A 24,733-nucleotide genomic window follows, 5' to 3' on the forward strand; every position below is an offset into this window, starting at 1 on the left:
AAAAATGGCTTGGGTTCACTCTGTTGGGTTTGATAGAGAAGACAGAGAAGCGCAGAGAATTGATCTGTCTGTGTGCTGGAATGCACCAACAGCACTGCTGCATCATTTTCTTAATAGTAAAATGAAGCATAATAATTAGTGAATATATTCATTCACCTGGCTGCCTTCCCAAACACATATTTCCTATTTTCTTTCCTTTTAGGTTTCCAAGCAATGGAGCTCGCTCCCAGACAATCTGCCACAGCCTCAACATCGTCAAAAACATTGGTGAGGGTAGCGTATTTATTCAACGCACTTTTAACACCTCCAGAGTTGTTGCTACTAAATCATCTCTTATTTGATAATACATTATAGGCTATGACTAAGACTGAACATTGGTGGGATACAAACGTTCACATATGCCACATATGCAGCACATGGATTTCATGGAAGGCATCAGTACTGCAACTGAGCTGTATCTGTTACTGCATATCTCTGACACGTTCATCAAGGTTGAGTGCCTCTCTAATCTGACAGTCGGCTTTGTTGACAGACTACTCACCATTGTTCAGTGTGTACACAAGACAATGGTTATTTGCAGGGATTACCTGCAGGACAATATAGTCCTGCAGAAATATGTCCTATTTCGTTTTCTCCAACCTGTGCATTTCCTTGGCTATGTATGCGCATTTCACTCTCTCTTATGTAAGTCTCAGTCCAGTTCTACGCCCACCAAAGCAATCTGCAGTATATGACTGAGGGAGATTATGCAACAGGCCCCTGTTGTTCAAAGTCACCTTCCCTCTTGATATACACAAAGCCAGTCTTCCCTGAAAAGATTGAATGTTCTTATCAGCAAACTTTTTAGTTTTAGTTGAATAAACTTGAGCAAACCTACAATTCACTAATCATGTGTTGCCACACACATGCACACACACGCAACACGCACACGCGTGCGCACACATACACACGCGCACACACACACACACACACACACACACACACACACACACACATACAAATACACACACACACACACACACACACACACACACACACACACACACACACATGCTGGCATTACATTATTGACCTCATAAGGCTTGACACAGCTTGTGTCTTTCCAGTTTTGTCTCCTATCCTCCAGTTGTCAGTGCTCGCTATAGTAAATACCAACACAGTCTCACTTCCAGCCCGACAAAAACAAACACATGGTCAGGTGCCTTTGGCCATAGTTACTGACGCAAAACGTCTCCTTTAGTGACGCAGGGGCCTTTCAACTAATTCCAATGTCATCCCAGCCGTGGCAAAATTTTACTCTCTGGGTACCCCTTTGGCGTCATTTTTTTTGTGCGCTTGGGTGCGCATGCGTTACCTGGGTCGGGACCGATTTGGCTTCATTCTTTAAAGGGGTGGAAGAATGATTATATCGGATATTTCACAATGTTCCTTAAGGTCTCCTAATAGGGTATGTAACATTGGTTGGGCTGAACTTTTTTGCCAGAATGCTATTTTATGAGTATGGCCCTATGAATAGGGCCCTATTTGTAACAAGAGCTTTTCTTCCAAATCATGGTATGCTTATGAATATTTAGATGAGCTGCGCGCTGATTGGTTTGAGTGAACCACATAGAAACACATTGGAGACGAGAAAGCAGGTCTCATATTTCAGACACTGCAAAGTTATACATTGTTTGTCTACTATTTCATTACTACTATTACTATTAAATTCACTGCAGAGACTTTTTTATGCGAGAAATCAACAATATAAAGCTCAAATATGGGCCGTTTTACGAAGATTGATGGCTAATTGCAAATTTGGCAAGACGTGTCGGACTTTAGGAGCTCCACACAGTCTGACGAGAAAGCGGCAACCTCCATACCCAGTGAAAGTCACTGTTTCTCGGTTACTTACTACCGGGGGCTCAGGGCTCCGCGGAGCTAGCCGGCTGCCGGTTGCCGGCATAACTAGAGTATATTTACAGTTAGAATTTCGTCATGCTACTTATATTACAGCTACCCCAAGGTCTTATAAAGCTAACAATGGTGTCAGATTTCAATTTAATGCATTTTTGTGAACATGAGGGGTTTCGTTAGCTGCTAATGTCCCTTCAATCCTAAGTGTACAGATCGCGGCTAAGTAGCTACACTTTCAGCATAACTATTGTTTATTTACAGTTTGAATTTCATCACGACATGTATATCACAGCTCCCAAAGGTGTTAACAAAGTTAACAATTGTGTCCGATTTCAATTTAATGCATTTTTGTGAATTTTAGAGGTTGTTTGTTAGGAGGAGGCAAGGTAGCTAGCTCTCATTGATAGAGCTCAATCCAGCTCACTCGCGGACAAGAGGCGTTTATTTCTCTGATCGTTTGTTTAATTAACTCAATACACATATCCATTATAAGATTAACTGGAACCTGTGGTAAGAGATTGCGGGCGTAACAAGCTCCATGACCCTTGCCCTCACTCACACAGACCTGCCATTTAGCAGGATGTCAACTATGACAGGGTAAATTCGGTTTTGCATTTTATCACCCCTTTAATGTACAGGGTAAAACTTGTTAGTTATGGTTAGGATAAGAAGGTGGGTGGGGTTACAAAATGTACGTTTAAATGACACACAGGACAACGGGACATAAATTGTGAAAGTTCTATGTTGTTTGACCCATAAGAACGGTTGGTAAATACAAGTAAAAAGTTGCAATCCTGATCTGTTCAACTTACGTTACATAACCTTACACTACCACATACAATACATGATAAAGTTCTGGATTCATGCATGACATAAAATCTTCATTTGTTGCTGTTATTCATCATTATTTGACAATTAAAGGTCAGTGGTTGATAGAATAGTTTTAAAATGGTGTTATAATTGTGCTTGGCTCCGGCTCCGCTATGTGGGGAAAGTCTTACGCTCGCATAACCCTGTGCCCCAAGATACACATGCCAAAAAGCTTTGGCATTGAAAGCGGTTGGCACAAATTTTAAATATTAATTTAGTAATTGTCTCCCTTAGGAGAAATTTGTCTTGGGAATTCGAGAGAACACAGTTGACAGCACACAGCCTATATATACACACACACACACACACACACACACACACCTGTATTCATGTACGAACAGACTACAGTTAACTTCAGTAAAACACACAGAGCCATATACACAGAACATAAGCAACAAGAATATTGCAAGATACACCAATATATTGGTGTACTGAAGGGTAATTTGATGCCAAGTGGAGCTGATTGCCTGTTGCCCCAATGCAATTTGAAGCGTGTAGTTGGCAGAACTAAATATTTCTTTTAAAGGTCCCATGACATGGTGTTCTTTGGATGCTTTTATAAAGACCTTAGTGGTCCCCTAATACTGTACTGTCTCTTTCCCGAAATTCACCCTTGGTGCAGAATTAGAGCCACTAGAGCCAGTCCCACAATGAGCTTTCCTTATTATGTGCCATTTCTGTGTCTGTAGCTATTGAGGAGGCGAGAGGGGGGGCAAAGTGGAGAGTGGGGGTGTGGCCTTGACCAACTGCCACTTTGCTTGTTTAAAAGCCATGATGTCTCTTTTTCATGGGTGGGCCAAATTCTCTGGGCGGGCAAAGCAGAGAAAGGGGAGGTAACGTTGATTCCCAAGATTCCCACCTATTTCTAGCCACTGGGGGGCCATAGGCAGGCTGGGGGAATGCATATTAATGTTAAAAAACCTCATAAAGTGAAATTTTCATGCCATGGTACCTTTTAAAGAAGAAGGTCACCATGAACGATGTGGATTATCTTCTACAGCACGAATTTGAAGGAAATTTGAGATTAAATAAAGTACCTCATTGCCCACCAGCTGCGGGATATTGCTATGAACCAAACCGCAAAAATAATCAAAGATTTAACATGTAATGGTTCTGCAGGAAATAATTACTAGCTAGCCCTCAGAGAAGACACTATTTGCTTTCCATGTGTGTTTTCTTTCTGGAGCGGATGGTATGGTCAATAACATGCTTTCAGGATCTCAAGCATCTTTCTGAGAGGATTACCAAGCATGAAAGTAGCAGGACAACGCAGTAAAATTGTGCAAACATACGTAGCTACACTGCAAACTGACAGTGCATACAAACGTGGGTATTGAGCACTATAACAGAAAAACGGAGGTATACAAGTCCAAGGCAGCTGTTCGCCCAACTATTTTTCCACTTAAAAATGCCACTCCTTACATACAGTGGTAATCCAGGCTTTAAAAAAAAAAAAAAAAGAATTCTATATGTTTACCTCATGCCTGACTCATTGTCTTTTGACTCTCCAGCATTCCTGTACCAGGAATACCGGGACACTTCCAAGCAGCAGGAGATCGAGCAACGGCGGCAACGTGAGAACCTTTGTCCAAAGGTCACAGCAGAGACTGTGGTGGCAGGCTCTGGTGTCACGTCCCCTCCAGTGTTACAGCTGCAGCTGAGGAACAGTTCTCGGTCACTAAGCTTGTGGCAGAACCTGGAAGCTGTGCAGGCCAGTGGCTTGCTCACCCAGTTACCACAGAAAGAAATCATAATGCAAGAGGTGAGCAAATGTCAGTAGGATACATCATCTGGGGACCACGAATGGCTGTACTAAAGGTTGGACCAATTATTTAGTACATGTTGGGATATTTCACAAGACGAGTGAAATCTTTGACCAGCTGATGGTGCTTGATGATGAGAAATCACTAAAGCCAAAAACATTCATCTTCTGGCCACCATGCATGTCTGTATGCATCCACCAAGGACTTTAAACTTATTACCCAACAATGTCAACCTCAAGGTGGCACAAGAGGAAAACAGAAAATCACCAAAGAAAGTAGACGTCATGATCTGGGGACCATGAATGTTTAACCTCCAATAGTTAATAATAAATTTTAGTCTAGATCAAAATGGTGGGCAGAACGGCTGACATTTCAATCCCTAGAGCCATGCTGGTGGCATGGCCAACATGTATAATTATAATAGAAATAAACAAGAGATAAATTGAGCAGCTGCCTTGGTCCAAAATAACACTATGATATATGCTTTATGAATGCAAACAGATTGTGAAACCACATGGATTCCACCAACACAGAAGTAATTACTCTGTTACACATCATTTAAATGTGGTAAATTTGTAGTTTTTCCAGTGAAAATCAGTCAAATGAAAACAATAAGCCCTAGCCAACTGCACCAGCAGGACATCTTACTTCATCAGAATTTCAAATTTAATCATATCATTTAGGGATCCTCGGTTAGTATTATCGTGTCCTTATGATTTGCTTTTCTGTCTAGGCCACGTTTGAGCTTATTACCTCAGAAGCATCATACTACAAAAGTTTGGAAATTTTGGAGACTCACTTCCTACGTGACCCTGTTTTAATCAACACTCTAAGCCAATCCGATGTGCATTTTCTGTTCTCCAACATCGAGGAAGTCATGAAAGCCAGTGAAAGGTAGGTCAAGGTATTTATTAACACAAATCAGTTATTGATTGGAAGTCTGATCATACATCAAGTTCCAGTCCAGCAGACAAGCTTTGACTCCATATCCCTGGATAATGGTCTCTTAATATTTTCAGGTTCCTGATGGATCTTGAGCACCGAATTGAGAAGTCTATTTTGATCCCTGATGTGTGTGACATTGTTTACCACCATGCTGTGGAACACTTCAATGTCTTCATCAAATACGTCATTAACCAGGTGTACCAGGAGAAGAACTACAGACGCATATTGTGAGTACCTATTTTATAAATACATATGTTACAATGTGGACTATGTCGTCTTCATACACTAACAGTTAATTGTTTAGTGGTATATGAGCATACACTGTAAAAAATAGTGGACGTGGCATCTGCGCCATCACCCTGTCTGTGGACTGCCATTTTGAAGTCTTGAGTTTGGCAATACGGCGTTGCTACCGGATGTGACGTTTTTGACGATATGGTGAAGCTAGGGAGGATGATGCGGCCAAGCCAGTGTGGTTTACGGTTGCAATGGTGCTAAGATAAAAGCTAAAGGGGGAAAGTTGCTGATTTTCAACTCTTCTGAAGCAAGTCATCCAGTGGAGATTTACTGGAAGTTAAACACAGTTCTCCAGGTACTGCCACCATTCATCTTCATGCACAGCAGTACAGAAAATCGGCTACCGCTTGGTAGCTTGGTTTGCATAACGCTGAACAAGACATTTTTAGGCGACCAAAAGTTCTAATTAACTTTGATGAAGTAAAAACACACAGTGAGAGGGTCAAAGTTTAAGACCAAAATATGGACAACACCTAAAAACAAGTTATTTTAATGTCAACAGTGCCATGGTTAGCATTGCTAAGCCTCTGTCCTGATTGACAGGTCGCTTTTTGCCACGCCCTAAAGTTTTGCTTTTTAAAATAAATGGGACCATAATTTACAAAATGAACATCATGCTGTAGGCCTATTGAAGGAGACTTGAAACTAGCGATTGTTATCAGAAACATGACTATCAGACCAAATCAGTGAAATTGGGCTTAATGGATATAATATGTCTAGGTCTGATAGCCATCTTCATTAAGACATGTTTTTCTTTTACTATTATTAGCTCTGTATCTACTCTACTCTACTCCAATTTTAGTGATCACTGTCCAATAGCCTGTATCAGAGACACTGGACAAGAAAAGTCTTGCTTTATTGTAAAGATTTTGTATATGACTTGTCTTTAAGTGATAATTCTCTCACGATAACTGTTATTGACCCCACCATGGCTTTATATTATTTTATTAAATTATTATATTAAAATTTTCAATTCTGTTGTTGATAAACATGCCCGTTTTAAGAAGCTAAGAATAACAAACAGAAGTAACCCTTGGTTTACTGCGGATATCGCTGACATGTTACATTCTAGGGACATTTCCTGGAATAAAGCACATACTTCGGGGTTGGGTGCAGATTGGCAGCATTTTCGTCTTCTCCGAAACAAGTGCCTTGTTGCAATTCGTAATACGAAATCATTTTACTATGTTTCTTCTTTAACTGATTGCCATGGAAATCTAGCAACATTTTGGAGAATAATTAAGTCTATCTCATAGCCCTTCCTCATACTTACCCAATCAGATTACTCAGGGTTCTGTCACTGTCTCTGAAGAGAAGGAGTGATGTGATATCTTTAATAAACACTTTGTTACTGCCGGTCACTTATTCCAGAATTCACCCTTGATTGTTCTGATAAGTGACAAGTCATCTAGTATGCCAGGGGATCCTGGGATGCATAGTGCTCAATGCTCTCTAAGTCCACTGGGGCTGACAAATTGGATCCTAGTCTTTTATGATTAGCTGCTCCTATTATTGTTGATGTTTTGACGCATATTTATTTTTATAATTCTGGATGTATGGAACACTGCTTATGTTACTCCTCTGCTTAAGGGTGGTCCTACAAATGACATTAATAACTATCGGCTAACTTCAAAACTACCCTGCTTAGCAAAAGTTTTAGAACGTCTGATAAGTAATCAAATAAGATCTTATTCATCTGACTATGATATTCTAAATGTCTTTCAGTATGGTTTTAGACCTGGGCATAGCACTGTATCAGCGGCCTCCAAGGTTGTGAGTGATATTGTTCATGCATTGGATAATAAGCAGGATTGTGTTGTGCTTTTTATTGACCTCACTAAGGCCTTTGATACAGTGGATCATGCTATCCTTTTAGAACATCTAAACAATATCGGGTTCGATATTGTATCCTGCAGGTGGGTGGAGAAGTATTTATCTGACAGATCGCAAGCTGTTGTGGCCGATGGTTATCAATCATATTTTCTGAAAATCTGTAAAGGGGTTCCTTAGGGATCTGTTTAGGGGCCTCTTTTATTTACTATATTTATTAATGATTTTAATTCTGGTGTTAGCAACAGTTCAGTTCATTGCCCCTTCTACTGATCTCGCTCTTCAGAACTTACAATCAGGTTTTTGTGAATCCAAAGAGCTCTTTATGATCTTAAATTGATTTTAAACTTTAAGAAAAAACTAAGTGTATGGTTTTTGCAGGAAATGTGTCTACTGTAATAACTGAAAGGGCCATCACCACTTAGCGTTGGACACAAATTTAAAAAGCTTCCAGCTAGAAGAATTTGCAAGTATATAATATTTCAGTGGATGATAAGCTGTCTTTCAAACCACACATAAGTTGTAAAGAAATTAAAACCAAAATTGGCATTATTTTATAGAAATAAGTCATGCTTCACCCAAAGTTGTAGGAAACAAGATTGTTCAAGCTACATTTCTATCAGTTTTGGACTATGGTGATATAATTTATATGAATGCATACATTCCTCTACATTGAAGCCACTTGATGCAGTTTATCACTCTGCCCTAAGATTTATATCTGGTGATGGATTCAGTACCCACCACTGTCTCCTTTATCAAAATGTAGGCTGGACTTCCTTGGCTCTAAGAAGGGAGCAACACTGCATTCTATTTATCTATAAAGCCTTGCTTAAAAAATGGCCTGTATATTTAACAAGCTTGATGAATTTTAAATCGTATCACTGTGGCACTCGCGCTAGTGACTCATTGGTCCTAAATATTGTTTGCAGTTGAACATTAGGCCTGCAATTTCTAATGAAATTGAACTGCCTAATTTCATTAAATCACAATGGCTTCTTTATGAAGCCATTTATACTGAATGTACATGTGCATTTTGAGTTTAACATAATGTAACTGTTTTATGTGTGCACTGTGTATTGCAACTGTATGGTATATATTGTTGTATGTTTTGTATGTGTTATAATTTTGCATGGCATGTAATCAGGGCGTCATTGTAAATGAGAGCTTGCTCTCAACTGACCCTCCCTGAATAGATAAAGGTGATATAAACCAATTTTGAAAATGTTTACTACGGTAATGAATCAACTAAGATCTAGGGTCATTTTCCAATACATATTTATAGAAACAGATTTCTTTTTGCTACCAGTGGAGTCACCCCTAGCTGGAAATTAGAGGGCAGCTTTAAGGCACTTCCCAGTGGCTTTACTGTCCATTATTTTGACGGTCTCTGAATATGAGTCAGATAGCTGTTTCTTATTGAAGCTAATTGTGGTGATTTATTAAAATATATTGTGACTTTTTTATATTGGACAGTATTTTTGTCTTTTGAAAGCAGTAAATAATACTGACTTATTCGTCATTCGTTAATGCTCAGAACAATACTGTGGCCCGTCTGACTACTGATAATTATAAACACATGCCTGGAGAGAAAGGTGTCTGTGAGAAAGAATAATAGGTGTCATTCCTCATACATTGCTATTTTTCTATGCCTGTGAATGCTGTCAGCCCATCTTTTCAGTAGAGAACAAGTTTGTTTTACATCATGACAAATGTGATGTGCAGGGTGTGGTTGACTATGAATATAATGCGTATGTCCCTCTTCCCACGCGCTGCAGAGGACAGGTGCCCTGGATGGCAGGCACTGAATGGGATCTCTGCCAGCTACTGGAAAACACTTCTGAGATCTTCTGCTTGTTTCAAAATCAAATTGACTGGTTTATGAAGTAACATTTAGTAAATCCACCACTAAGAATTTATGTCTATTAGATGTCATTATCCATCTGTTTTGAGGATATAAAGTACATTATGTAAAATCTGTTCAGAAGGTTTGGAGTGTCTGATCACACTCGTAAGGGTGTTAGGAGTGCCAAGCCTAATTACTAATCACATACAATCACATCAGTGACTGAGTTGCAAGGTAGAAATATTAGCTTAGGAAAAACATGACAAAACTGAAAACCCCAGTGACTAATTATTGTGATAGGTGGGAGGAGGACAGTTTGATTTCTTTCTCTCTTACCAACCCAGTCTCACAGCAGTTCGTGAAATGGTCACGTAATTTAATCTATTTATTCGTGTACACGGACACGTTTATCTAGTTTTTTTCGTGATGGTCAGCACATTTTTTAAACTAATGTATTTCAATGGGAAATATCTACGGTAGCGAGTAGAATGAAAGGCCGAAAATCAGCGTAGGAAGGTTGGTAGGGGTGGTGGATGGGTCAAACAACACAGGACTTTCACCCCAGAGACCGGGGATCATGTCCCGCGTGTCACGTTTCCTAAAGCCAACCGTCCTGTTCTTCTTTTCCTAAACCAACCATCCCATTGTTCTTTTCCTAAACCCAACAGTCCAGTTCTTAATTTCCTAAACCCAACCCTCCCGTTGTTGTCCCTCATTCCGTCACGGAATTTTCAGCGATCGTGTTCATTTCACGCCAGACTGACTGAGAATCGTGCTGTGATCACGAAACCCGACTGACAGAAAGAATCGTGCTGTATATCATGAAATATGCTTCCCAATGAAATACATTAGTTTAAAAAAACGTGCTGATCATCACGGAAAAAAATTAGATAAACGTGTCCGTGTACATGAATCAATAGATTAAAAATTACGTGACCATTTCACGAACTGCCGTGAGACCGTGTTGCTCTTACTTGTAAAGCATGTTTCTTTCTCATATAGGCTGGTAGACTTTAACAATGTTTTCACTGCCATTCTAGACAGATTATTCCCAGGGTATTGTGCAAAAATCTTCGATACCGAGTTCTTGAATGGTATTTTTTATATCAATATAATAAAATCAATTTTAACAATAAAATAAATTCCAACATTACGGCACAAATCTTAATTTTTCCACTGTGACGCTTCTCGAAGTCTTTTAAAATACAACATCACACACACGAGTATAATGTAGTGCTTTTCCTGCATATCTTGATGTGTAGACAGCCAATCACAAGCTTGGTAGAAGCATGCAGCATGCCTATTGGCTCACTGGCGCTAATGAGATTTGCTCTTGAGGAATAGAACTTTGGTATTGAATGAAAAGGCATTTCTCGGTACTCAATACTAAGGAGGCAGTTCGCAAAGGTTATTTTCTCTCTTACTTCACATTAAGTCATAGACGTACAGGAGCAAAACACTTTTTCAAAATACATCAGAGGTGTTCCTAGAACCACCATACATGTTCAGGCCAATTAACAAAAATTATATAACAAAATGTATATAAAATAGCAGGTTCAAATCAGTGTCTTGATGTTTTGTGAAGGGTTTCTGTCACGATGTAGAGAAGGTTTGGACCCAAATGTAGTTCAAACAGAGATTTATTTCAGACGCCAGGGAAATAAATGACAGGAACCACCACACTAACAGAAAGTAGAATCCGATAACAGACAAGGGAAACAGAGAGACTAAATACACAGGGTAATGAACACTAACAAGGGACAGGTGATACAAACAGGTGGAACAAATCAGGGCGGGGCAGAACAATCAAAAACACAAGACAGGAAGTAAAACAAAACACAATGGAGAACAGAGAACCTTCAAAACAAATCAGGAAAAACCAACAGAAAACATGAAACCAACTAAACACAGAAACTTGACAGAAACTTGACAGAGACAAGACGTGACAGTTTCATTGTTTTAAGGGCAGTGTGTACCTTTAAAGCATAAGTCTGGTGATATATTTTTCATGCTGTCAACAAAAGTCACATTAAATGATAAAAACCAACAATGACTTGATCCAAATATTGCCTGTGTAGCCAAGTCTGACAATTTGTTTTATCATTCTTTTTTATAACAGTTTGGCAGTGTTCCCTCACAGGGAAATGCTGCTGCTCTTCATTGGGCGTCACCTCAAAGGTGTATAGACTCAACACAAAAAACTTTCCATTTGGTTTGTTGTTGGGTTAAATGTGGTGAACCTGTTCTGTAATATTTTTGGTTCTGGTTGTTAAAAGCTGAAAGGACCGTCATCTGGTGGTGCCTGTAGGCGGCTCACAGTCACCTATTGGCGGCTAAACAACTGCCGCTGGAAGCCGGCGTCCCGAAGCTCTGTAGCTGCTAAATACAACCAGCAACTGCTGGTTGCCATAGAACAGTCTATGGCACTATAGACGTTCACAACTGTCCTACTGTTATTACAGACAAACTATGCACCGACATTTCCCTCATTCATAGACTCACGATGGTGAAACACTGATGGGCCCAGCCCACCTCTGAATGTGGTCTGAGTGTGTTTACACCTGTACTTAAAGCTGTCCACTTGTGATCTAATTACTTAGATAGGATTTTAATAGCAGGTCAAAATGGGGCCATCCACCATCCTGCTGCCACACATACTCACTAGAGCACCAAATGTTGATTAATCTACCACTATTCATTAGTCCCCAACAAATGTTTCCTTCTGTTTGGATAGGGAATTCAGAAAGTATTGAGCAACTAATACATTGTTGGTTTTAGTATTTTCATGGGATTTGTTGACAATACAAAATTAAACACTAGCCTTATCCTTTAAGTGAAGAAGAGCTTAAGCCTGGAAGCCAGCCAAATCTGCCAGCTCATGTTTTATTTGCTCTGGCAAATGTGTCTGAACCCCTCCCATTCAAACAGATATCCATCACAACAATGACAATGAGAGCGTCATGCTTGAATGACGTAACTGGCATTCCCAGTCCAGCACAACAAAACTCAGATTAAACTGTCAAACTAGGCGTTGTTGATCACGTACCAATCAATATTCTTTTACCGTTTTGCATATTTCTCACCTAAAATGTTTTCAAAAACACATTTTAGTGTGCTGTTTAGCTGTAATTTGAGAAAGTTTGTGACCCGGCCGCCATGTTTTTCCCTGATCAAAACGAACCAAGCACCGCCTCAACCAGCATGTGTCACTCAGAGCCATGTCATTTCGTTGCTCTGATTGGTTTTAGGTCTATTCAACAGAGGCATTTTGGTCTCAGAATCGAAAATTAACTAAGAGTTTCCAGACTAATTAAATAAAGTTTGTCTGGCTATGCCAGGCTAGGAGTCCTTAATGGATGTTTTAATACAATTAAATGAATGAGCCTTCAACACAGCCAGTGTGATCTTTATCCATGGATGATCAGCAAAAACCTGACCTAGGTTTGTGTAATAGTGTCTTTTTCACTGCTTTCTATCTCTGTCTCTCATCACCACATCACAGAGAAGAGAGAGAATGTATGTCTTTGTAATTAAGCTGTATGATCAACTAAGCATTGTTTTGTCTTAACATGATTGTCCAGAGAGGGAAACCAGGCATTTCGGGAAGCCATGGCTGCACTGGAGAACCATCCACATGTCAGGGGCCTGTCCTTCACCTCGTTCCTAATCCTTCCTTTCCAGAGGATCACAAGGCTCAAGATGCTCGTACAAGTGAGAATGATTTAAAACTAAACAAATATTACGGGGCGAGTCTGGCCCTATGTAGGCTTAGTCCTCGGCAGTGGCCCGGGTTTGAGTCTGACCTATTATCCTTTTGCTGCGTGTCATCCCCTCTCTCTCTCCCTTTCCTTTCCATCTGCACTATCTAAATAAAAGGCCCAATAAATCATGTTTTAACTAAATATATACATATAGATATTGTACAGTAAAATGGCAAGATATAGAACTGAGTTTGGATATTTTTTGATCAGGTTAAAGTTGCAGTAATGAATTAGGGTTTGGTGCCAATGTAGATGCTTTTTATTGAGGCGTTTGTTGTTTTTATTTGACTTTGTTTCTCACACAGAACATCCTGAAAAAAGCAGACGAAAACTCAGAGAGGGAAGCAAATGCTATAAAAGCACATCAGCAACTGGAGCAGGTGAGCACCTGTCAAGGGGCGGGGCCCAAACAGCAATGAGGCAGTTGTAAGGATTGTGTCATCGTAATATATTACTGTGTATCATTAACATCAACATGCCATTTACATTCATTGTTGACATGAAGGATAAAATGATTGTTGCCTATATAACTTTCCAAACTTCCAAACGGTGTATTACGTACAGCTGTGCAGTGTTTTGATGTCTGAAATCTCCCTGGTCTCACCAGTATCTGAAACCATTAATCTGAAGCTCCCCACAAACTCAGCAGAGTTTGGCTGATATTTATGTGCTTAAGCAGAGTACACTGTTAAAGGTAGGGTTGGCGATGTTGAAAAGCTAGCAAGATTTAAAAGTAGCATCTCCTCCGGGCTCTGTCTAACCCCTCCCCTGTATCTGCAGCCTTTTTAGTTGCCCCTTTTCAGCTTGAAAAGCAAATGAAGTTTCTTCAAGTCATTTAAGACCTTTTAAACCACCATCTTTGCTATGTTTTCCTTTGGTTGGGAATAAAGACAGTGAGGCATAATTATAGGGAATGCTTGGAAATCATAATGGTGCCTCTGATTGGAGTTTGTATATCAGTGATTGGTAATTGGCTCCACATAGTTCACCGCATTTAGTGTGACTTTAATGTTTAGGGTAAACCAATGAGATATTATTTAAGAAAAAAAGTATGAAGTTCTAATCGTTTAGAATTTTTATTCCAATACTTAATCCACCTACTTGTGCAACCATCAACCACTCACTGGGTCCAATTATTATTGCCAAAACCCATTTGTGTAAGTGGAGTCAGCACTTGATATTAAAGCAGATTATACAGTGTGTATACCCCTGCTGGCTCAGACTAAAACAAGACAAAACAAGCACACTAGTTTGGAATGCCGTTTCATTCAATATTAAATAAATCAATAAATACATAAAATTATTATTAATAAATACATTAATAAATAAATATGCCTTTGAAATACATCATGAAATAAATAAATGAGGCAATAAATAATTAAATAAATGTAAATATTCATATATAAATGAATCAATTAGTTAAATAAATATATTAAAAAGTTTTACTTTTACTTATTTCATGGTACTTTTATTTTATAAGTCCACGTTTATTTATTTCAAGAGACTTTTATTTCATAAATTCACATGTATTTATTTCTGTGGACTTTTATTTCCTTATTGCATTATTTCAAAATAAATCTATATGGTATTAGAAGCACTTTTCCGGTGAGCGCTGAGCGTTACTGCGCAGCCTCCAACTGACAGAGACGAAGTAAATGTGACGTGAGCAACCTGTCTGAAAGTTGTAAGTCTTCTGGTAGCTGTGCCAAGAGAAATCTCAATCATTCCTAATCTTGCAGAGATGGAGAGCGTAGGTATATGTAAGAAGATAACATAGGCACAGGCTAATTATTGCTAACTGAAATGCTAGTTAACGTAAGTAATTAAACCTAAACAACTCATGTAAGTCGAAACTGCCTGCAAGCTTCTCCTGTACTGTACGGTAATTCCTCCACTATGTGACACAATCATTAGCCTATTTTTACAAATAGTTGGCGAAGTGAGAGCGCGGACATAATGGAAGACATCGGCTGGCTCCGAGATAGCATGCTATCATTAGCAGATCAAATTGATCAACATGGTTTATCGGCAGATAGTATTTTTGCACATATTGAAGAATTTTTGGAAATACTACTATCTCGGAGCCCACCAATGTCTTCCGTTATGTCCGCACTATATGAATATTTACATTTATTTAATTATTTATGAATTTATTTATTAAAGACAGGGTTGGTAACAATTTCCAATATAGTCTTTTTTTATATAGTTAGAAATGTTCTTTACACCATGGCATAATTAAAGATAATAAAAACTTGTGCGCTCTGAAAAAGGAATGAAAAAGATCTGTCATCTGTAGCTGCTGTAGTCCTTGAAATGAAATGCCTCCTTGCCCCGCTGTGTGTACTCTGATGGTACATGTCCATATGCGCCTTGTTTTCACAGATGGGATTGCCCCGCTTCCAAGCATTGCACGCTAGTGTTCTTGCCACTAGTTTCTCTTCACTGACCACTGAGAAGCAAAGAAAACAGTATCTGCCCTCCTACAACCGCGATGGCTTCAGCTGATTGGACGAACGAGTCACGTGGGACTGGCTGCTCCCGAATTTCAAAAGCGACCATAATGGCGGCTCGTTCGGAATGCAATCTCGTATTTTACGAAAATAGTTCAGCGATACGTGTTTCTGTAAACATTTTAAATGAGAAAGATGCCATGCAGTTGCTGAATCTGTTTTCATTTCAGATCGAAAAAGGTCAGTTTAAAAGATTTTCGTCAGCTTTTGAGAGGCGTTGAGCCGAGGCACTCCTCATGAAGTTTGCTGGATTCAACTTTATGCAAATGAGCGTCTCAACGCCCCGCTTCTCCAAAGTCCCTGCGACGCTACCAGAATGCATTGCACGGCTGCTCCCACAGAAATAAATGGGAAGCGGGGAAATGGGAAACTATAACCCTCTGTGTATGAGTCTGAGCTCAATCTGCAACTTGCAGTAACTCCGCTGTAATTACTGCAAGTCTACTGGAGAATGGAGGAGAAAACTAAAAACTAAAATTGCAGTCCTTTCTCTGCTCTGTTCTGAAGGCAGGTCTGTTTGTAGGTTAGAGCCCCAATTAGACGGAGCCTGAGGAGATGCTAAATCTTGCTAGCTTTTCAACATAACCAGCCGTACACCAAGGCCAGGCTTCCTGGCATGAATTATAAGTGCAGCCGTGGTTCTCTAGGAACTGAGTTCCAGAGTTGCAGCAATGCAGCAAATGTTTATTTTTTTAGTATTGTAAAAAGCATTAATTCCATAACAATGAGAGCCAAATGATGAGCCAAGAGATAAAGAAGAGAAAACAATATCACATGATGTTGTAAGGTTATGGACTGATGGTGTATGTTTATATCTTCCTCAGATTGTGAAAGAGTGTAACGAGGGGGTGCGAAAAATGAGTCGCACTGAGGAACTAATCAGCATTGAGAAAACACTGGAGTTCAAATCCAAGGTAATCTAAGTCTTATTGTCTTGCATTTTTAATGTAGAATTCACACAGTTTTGCTTTTTTCATGATGGCACATTGCAGCTTTTTCCTTGCTGATATAGCTGCAACAAAGTGAAAGGAGAAAGTCAGCAAACTCTGTAACAATCGAGCAGTGCAATATAATAATGGTGTTCAGGATAAAGGGGATTCGTTCAGACCATACCTGTGTCCCAATTAAGAGACCACCTTCTTCACGTCTGGATTTCAAGACTCATCATAAGTAAACAAGTCCCATTTAAAAAGTTTGAGAAATGTGGCTGAGAAAATCTGGCTTTCTTTGGCCCTGTTTTAGACATGTGGTTCATCCTTTGTAATCATCTGTATCCCACAATATTGAACAGTGAACTCCTGGGTAGTTTAAATTTAAGAGGGAATGTATTGTGGAGACTGTTGCACCTGCATGTTGTGACCAATAGAGGGCTGTAGTGCCATTTGGTAAAGCGCTAAAGAGTGTATGCTGTTTGTTCTGAAGACATGGTACCCTTGTGTTGACAATGTTAGTAATGATAGCTTACTGTGTCAGTAATAAAGAAAGCCTTGATGTTTTTTCTTTAAACCAAGAGATCCATCTATTGGGCTCAACAAATAGTTGAAATGGTTCATTTTGCCATCACTAATAACTAGGTAGTGGTTTGTCATAGATGGAGAGAGGCAGAGATGCATGTGCTATATGAGCACAACTGCCCTGTGTGTTACTGTGTTACTAATAGCAGCCATTTTCACTGTGAATAGTGCTAATAGTGAGAAACCTTCTAATTATGGTCATCATGTGGATTTCTTTTGTTAAAATTTGCTGGCTCATGGTTTTCAATTTACAGAATGACACAATAATGGGATTATACAATCCCTCTGAAATTCATAAATGACTGCTGATATCAGTAGTTGCTTAGGACCAGAGCAACCACTCTGACTCTATTCACTTGTGGAGAAATAGCCACAAGAACATGTCTTGAGTGTGGATGCTGCACTGTCACACTCACTAAACAACCCCAACACTGTTTTCACTGTAGATCTGCAAAGATTAATCAAAAAATCGATCAGTTGTCAATTATTAAATTAATCGCCAATTGTTTTGATAAGCGATTGATTATTAATTTTTTCATGAAAAGAAATGGATAAATTTTTTGAAGATCTTTTTTGAGATGTTTTGAACAAAACAAAACATTTGGGTTTTGGAAAAACTGATCGCCAGTTTTTACAATTTTTTCATAGCCCAAACAACTAATCGATTAATTGAGAAAATAATTGTCACTTTTAACGACAATGAAAATAATCGTTAGTGGCAGCCCTATTTCACAGATCAGAACTTATATGACTGTGTGATTATGGGCAGGCTCTCTAACAAGTCACTACAGAGTTTCTTTAATGTCTAAATGGGCCAAATGACGTACAAACTAAATCATCACAATTGCACTGTCCAGGAACTATAAAATATAGTTTTTATAGGAAATTTATAAACATAACAGTGAACCTCTACCTTTTGTCCTCTGCAGTCTGTGCCCATCATTTCCCACTCGCGCTGGTTGCTAAAGAAGGGTGAAGTGCAGCTGATGGCTGGACCGAAGAGTACCAGGACCATGCGGAGTCGTAAGCTCTACCAACCGGTCTACTTGTTCCTTTTTAACAATCTGCTGCTGGTCACCAAGCGCAGCTCAAGGTAAACATTTGCCAATATATTCTCACTGTGAAACACTCAGTTGCCCATTTATTTGGTACACTAAAACAAATGCAGTCTAATACAACAGTTCTGCAATAAACCCTCCTTTCATGCATGTTCTAATGTGCAGTTTGTGTTGGAACTGTTTAAGAGAGGGGTTGATTTAACTTTATGATGGAGGATGTAGTATGTGGTGGTGTTAAACTGTATTGCATTTAGGGTTGACTATTCGACAATTCGATCAAAGGAGCCTAATTTGACTTCCAATCTCAGTCGAATCATCGCAGTGGTGGAAAATGTGGTTATAAAACAAAGGGTCATTTTATTTGGGCTATAAGGGGGTGATGAATATCTGATTTTACATAATTGCTTGGTTTTTCCCAATAAATCATGGTACAAGCCTATTTTGGAATGCATTTATTAGTTGCACTCACCCAAGAACACACACACACACACACACACACACACACACACACAGTGGAGTGAGTTTACAATTTGCACACTGTCCCAAAAAGTCCTCCTGATTTTCTACCTGCCATGTAGCCAAGCAAGTTCAAACAGTCATTTTTTTAAAGGAACACGCCGACTTATTAGGACTTTAGCTTATTCACAGTTACCCCCAGAGTTAGACAAGTCGATACATAACTTTCTCATCTCCGTGCGTGTTGTAACTCTGTCTGACGCCCCCAGCGCTAGCACAGATCCTGGAGGTAACCTGTTCCAATTAGCCTACTGCTCCTAATAAGTGACAATATAACGCCAACATGTTCCTATTTACATGTTGTGATTTGTATAGTTACAGGGTGTACAAATAACAAGGTCAATGAGACACAGCAGTCTTCTAACTGTATACAAACTGGGAACTATATTCTCAGAAGGGCAAAGCACTGCTACTTCTGCTATTTGGGCGGAGTGATTTGCTAGCAGCACCTGAAGCCCTGTGATGAGGAGCAAAAGACACATTTTGTGTGGAAATCACTTTAGTTAATATAACAGGAGTACACACACACACACACACACTGCGCATCGGAGTGTAAATGTGTGTGACTGATTATCTGATGAGCAGGTGGCATCTTGTACGGCAGCCTCGGCCACAGTGTATGAATGTGTGTGAATGGTTCCTGTACAATGTTAAAGTGCTTTGAGTAGTCGTTGAGACTAGAAAAGCGCTATATAAGAACAGACCATTTACATTTATATTACTCTTTAACAAAAATGTCTATCTCTGTAGGGATTATTTCCATAATGTTGTCAGACACAATTGCTGGCAAAACAAGCAATTTTTGTGGTTTCGCTGCAGATCTTGTTTAATACTGGACAAATTACAAAGATCATTGTTCCCATCAGTAACTTGAGACACAACATGGGAAAATAGGGTCCAGATTGAAAAAACACAAAGTTACCCTTTAAAGGCAATTTGTTTTGCGTCAGATTAGGTAGATCAAGCTAGAATATTTTTTGTATGAACTAACCTCTAAAACTACAACTGACAACTTGTGGTGTGGGTCAGAATAATGCAATATAATTCAACAACACCACAAACTGAGTGAATGTCTACATTCAGTGAATGTTAATTTAGTCAACTTGTTGTCAGTGGGGAGAAGTTCCAGGTTCTTGACTCATGCACACGGGCCATGTTGAGGACTGAAGATCTTGAAGACCAGGGCCAGCTACTGGCCAATGTCTTTAATCTTAAACTACTGGAGAACCAAGAGGAGCGTCCAGTCAGCTACATGCTCAAGACCTGCAGTATGTGAGTATCTGAAGCACATTATTCTTATGGATCACATAGCAGTTGCGAATGAGATGTGGGTAAGGATAATGAGAGAAAATGAAGAGATTGCGTTAAGAGATGGGCCTCGCTCAGCTTTCAAGCAAACTCTGGATGGGTTTGTTTGTGAAAACAGGCTAAACCTGGCGTTATGTGATACAACCCGAATTCCAGAAAAGTTGGGACGTTTTTTACATTTTAATAAAATTAAAACTAAAAGACTTTCAAATCACATGAGCCAATATTTTATTCACAATAGAACATATATAACATAGCAAATGTTTAAACTGAGAAATTTTACAATTTTATGCACAAAATGAGCTGATTTCAAATTTGATTTCTGCTACAGGTCTCAAAATAGTTGGCACGGGGCATGTTTACCATGGTGTAGCATCTCCTTTTCTTTTCAAAACAGTTTGAAGACGTCTGGGCATTGAGGCTATGAGTTGCTGGAGTTTTGGTGTCAGAATTTGGTCCCATTCTTGCCTTATATAGATTTCCAGCTGCTGAAGAGTTCGTGGTCGTCTTAGATGTATTTTTCATTTATTGATGCACCAAAAGTTCTCTATAGGTGAAAGATCTGGACTGCAGGCAGGCCAGTTCAGCACCCGGACACTTCTACGACGAAGCCATGCTGTTGTAATAGCTGCAGTATGTGGTTTTGCATTGTCCTGCTGAAATATACAAGGCCTTCCCTGAAATAGATGTCGTTTGGAGGGAAGCATATGTTGCTCTAAAACCTTTATATACCTTTCAGCATTCACAGAGCCCATACCGTATGCACTTATGCACACCCATACCATCAGAGATACTGGCTTTTGAACTGAACGCTGATAACATGCTGGAAGGTCTCCCTCCTCTTTAGCCCGGAGGACACGGCGTCCGTGATTTCCAACAAGAATGTCAAATTTGGACTCGTCTGACCATAGAACACTATTCCACTTTGAAATAGTCCATTTTAAATGAGCCTTGGCCCACAGGACACAACGGCGCTTCTGGACCATGTTCACATATGGCTTCCTTTTTGCATGATAGAGCTTTAGTTGGCATCTGCTGATGGCACGGCGGATTGTGTTTACCGACAGTGGTTTCTGGAAGTATTCCTGGGCCCATTTAGTAATGTCATTGACACAATCATGCCGATGAGTGATGCAGTGTCGTTTGAGGGTCCGAAGACCACGGGCATCCAATAAAGGTTTTTCTCCAGTTTCTCTGAATCTTTTGATGATGTTATACACTGTAGATGATGAAATTTGCAAAGCCTTTGCAATTTGACGTTGAGGAAAATTGTTTTTAAAGTATTCCACAATCTTTTTACACAGTCTTTCACAGATTGGAGAGCCTCTGCCCATCTTTACTTCTGAGAGACTCTGCTTCTCTAAGACATACCTTTTATAGCTAATCATGTTACAGACCTGATATCAATTAACTTAATTAGTCACTAGATGTTCTCCCAGCTGAATCTTTTCAAAACTGCTTGCTTTTTTATCCATTTGTTGCCCCCGTGCCAACTTTTTTGAGACCTGTAGCAGGCATTACATTTTAAATGAGCTAATTAGGTGGATAAAATTGTACAATTTCTCAGTTTTAAACATTTGCTATGTTATCTATGTTCTATTGTGAATAAAATATTGGCTCATGTGATTTGAAAGTCTTTTAGTTTTCATTTTATTAAAATTTAAAAAACATCCCAACTTTTCTGGAATTCGGGTTGTAGTAGATATGTGATTTTAGCAGGAAGCTTAAAGGTCCCATGGCATGAAAATTTCACTTTATCAGGTTATTTAACATTAATATGCGTTCCCCCAGCCTACCTATGGTCCCACAGTAGCTAGAAATGGCGATAGGTATAAACCGAGCTCTGGGTATCCTGCTCTGCCTTTGAGAAAATGAAAGCTCAGATGGGCCGATCTGGAATCTTGCTCCTTATGAGGTGATAAGGAGCAAGATTACCTCCCCTTTCTCTGCTTTGCCCACCTAGAGAATTTGAGAGAGAGACATCATGGCTTTCAAACGAGCAAAGTGGCATTTGGTCAAGGCCACGCCCCCACCCTCCACCTTGCCCCCCCCCCTCTTTCCTCCTCAATAGCACAGAAATGGCACATCCTAAGGAAAGCTCATTGTGGGACTGGCTCTAGTGGCTGTAATTCTGCACCAAGTCTGAATTTTGGGAAAGAGACTTCAGATACAGTATTAGGGGACCACTAAGGTCTATATAAAAGCATCCAAAGAGCACCATGTCATGGGACCTTTAAAGCTTTAGTGCGTAACTTTTTCATTTTAATGAACGTCCATTTCATTCAAGCCATTGCCAAATGAATCAGCTCCACAAAACTCTCTCTGTATTTCTCTGTATGGCTATGTTCAGAAGATGGTGTCGTCCGGCGACTTTTGCGCGCAGAAACTCAAGTGAAGATAATTACCTCTTCTGAAGAGTCCATCGTGTTTTTTTTAATCCTCCGTGTCCTCCTTGGCTACTAGCAAATGTGTGGAGGAGGGATGGGGGGCGCGGTTACGCAAGGCTTGTGTCATGTGGATGCAACAACAGTGTTGTTGTCAGTTTTTATTAATAACTAACTTTACGTTATTCCAAATACAGGATTCAGAATTAAGATAGAGACTAATAATACAAGCTTACTGTACAGCAAGACCATCTTCCAAACATTACAGAGGTTGGATATGATAGGGTGAGATTTTAATTATTGCTAGACAAAAATGTATATTTAACTGGTTACTCATCAATGGCATTCTGTAAACAGGAGTGATAAGCTTCGATGGATGTGTGCTCTCACTCCTAACCGACGCACACGCTTCATGTCTACTAGTGCCCACCAACCAGGTGAGACACAATATCACACCACCATTGTGTACAGTCCTCATGCAGACGTGGAGATGTGAACTCAAACTATCTGTGATGTTTTTCAGACTCTCCACAGGTGCAGTGTATTCAGTCGTACTCATCTCAGGAGCCAGATGAACTCTCTATTGAGATGGCTGATGTTTTGAACCTCCTAGAGAGAACAGACGATGGTGTGTAGGCACAAATCTGCTCTAATATCCCATTTGAGACTGTTTGTTCTTAATTAATAAATAATTAAAATGTGAGTGACATGTTATCTTGTGCATTGTCTTCTCTTTCCATCTTCATGGCCATTCCGTGTCTTCTGTATCACAGGCTGGATGATGGGTGAAAGGCTCCATGATGGCGAAAGTGGCTGGTTCCCTAGTCGAGTAGTAGAGGAGATCCAGAGCAAGGAGGTCCGAGCTCAGAATCTAAGAGAGGCCTTCAGGATTCTGCAGGCCCAGGAAGGTGGAGGAGGCCCGCCAACTGGAACCAGGGTTGGTTTAAGGGTGGGGAGACGCACCCCACGAGCCTCCAACTTCTCCAACCCTTGAATTGATCAAATGGGGGAGAGCAGTAGAGTAAATCAGTGAAGCAGTAACAGTGATGAATGTCTCCATTCAGGGCCAAGTGCGCTAAAACTAATCAGGATACATGTGACTTAAATCCCATACAATGGCATCTTGTGCTTTTGATTTTCACTTTTAGAAATCCAAATGATCAACGTGTTTAAGTCGATAACCTTGTACAAGCAATGCTGCATGTCTCATATAAACGTGTGCTGAAGGTGTTTTGTAGGCCCAAACACTGTGGTGTGCAATGCATGGAGGAAAGCTCTGTGTTTCATTAGGAGCTGTGTGCAAGGAAGGCAAGAATCCTAAAAGTCTTGTAAAGGTACTGTACTCATTAGTGATGGCCAAATGAAGCATCATGAAGGTTTGTGAACCATTTTCTGTATTTTCTAAGCCCACTAGATGGCGCTCTCTGCTCAACAAAGGGTTGAAATCACACTGCGTTGCCATTCCTTAAACAAAAGAGCGCCATCTAGTGGCCTCAGAAAATAAATAATATGCTTCACAAAGCTTATTTTGCCCATCACTAGTAAACATTCCTCAGCTGCATGCAAGTTTTAAAATTTTAATGTGTTAATTTTATTGTAAAATACCTGTCAACACTGAGTTATATCCCACAACACAAAACGCAAATAGACAAAATAAAACACGCTGCAAAAATCGGTGCATTGGGCTTTCAGGGCCACTGTACAAGTGTCTAATAATATTGTCTTGTATAAAAATTAGCAATGATTATTTTAAAAGTCTGTCTATGAATATTTGAAAAATGAGTCAGCTAAGTGATACTCCACCCAAAATCTAGTCGAGTATGAAACACTGACTACAGCCAGACCTGTTTGCTAGCTGTGAAAGGTTGCTCAATTATGAAGAACAATGGCAGTAACAGTGGATTCCAACAGTGACAAGTTTTCACAGTGGCAAAGTGAATGTAGCGCCAGTGTGTTTTTCTGTGGATTGACTGTGTCAGACTCGGAGTATAAAAATAGTAGGGATCGACTGATACTGGTTTTTCAAGGCCAATATTGATACCGATTATTAACCGATAACCGATATTTGGAACCAAAGTGAATTTACAGTCAATATTAGGATTTTGGAATGTTACAAACTCCAACACAAAACTTGGTTTAAATGCTTTGAGCAATTATTTAATGAATTAGAAACTTTCAACATAATATCCAGTAAAAGATAGTCAGATAGTGTTGTGGGCGGAGCGACAGACACAGCTG

General features: G+C 39.7%; 1 protein-coding gene across 1 annotated transcript in view; it reads left to right on the forward strand.

Moving 5' to 3' along the window:
• The window catches only part of ngef (neuronal guanine nucleotide exchange factor), a 40,240-nt gene extending 16,715 nt beyond the window's left edge, over positions 1–23,525 (forward strand). The window contains exons 4-15 of the mRNA XM_028572865.1: positions 203–267; positions 4,278–4,528; positions 5,263–5,423; positions 5,549–5,701; positions 13,026–13,155; positions 13,511–13,585; positions 16,540–16,629; positions 18,159–18,322; positions 19,917–20,075; positions 22,853–22,932; positions 23,019–23,123; positions 23,269–23,525. Of these exons, the coding sequence (XP_028428666.1) occupies positions 203–267; positions 4,278–4,528; positions 5,263–5,423; positions 5,549–5,701; positions 13,026–13,155; positions 13,511–13,585; positions 16,540–16,629; positions 18,159–18,322; positions 19,917–20,075; positions 22,853–22,932; positions 23,019–23,123; positions 23,269–23,489 (1,654 nt within the window). The 3' untranslated portion in view covers positions 23,490–23,525. The remainder of the gene's footprint in view (positions 1–202; positions 268–4,277; positions 4,529–5,262; positions 5,424–5,548; positions 5,702–13,025; positions 13,156–13,510; positions 13,586–16,539; positions 16,630–18,158; positions 18,323–19,916; positions 20,076–22,852; positions 22,933–23,018; positions 23,124–23,268) is intronic.
• The last annotated feature ends 1,208 nt before the right edge of the window (positions 23,526–24,733 follow it).

Source organism: Perca flavescens, chromosome 3 (assembly GCF_004354835.1).
Source record: "Perca flavescens isolate YP-PL-M2 chromosome 3, PFLA_1.0, whole genome shotgun sequence".
NCBI classification, from domain to species: Eukaryota; Metazoa; Chordata; class Actinopteri; order Perciformes; family Percidae; genus Perca; species Perca flavescens.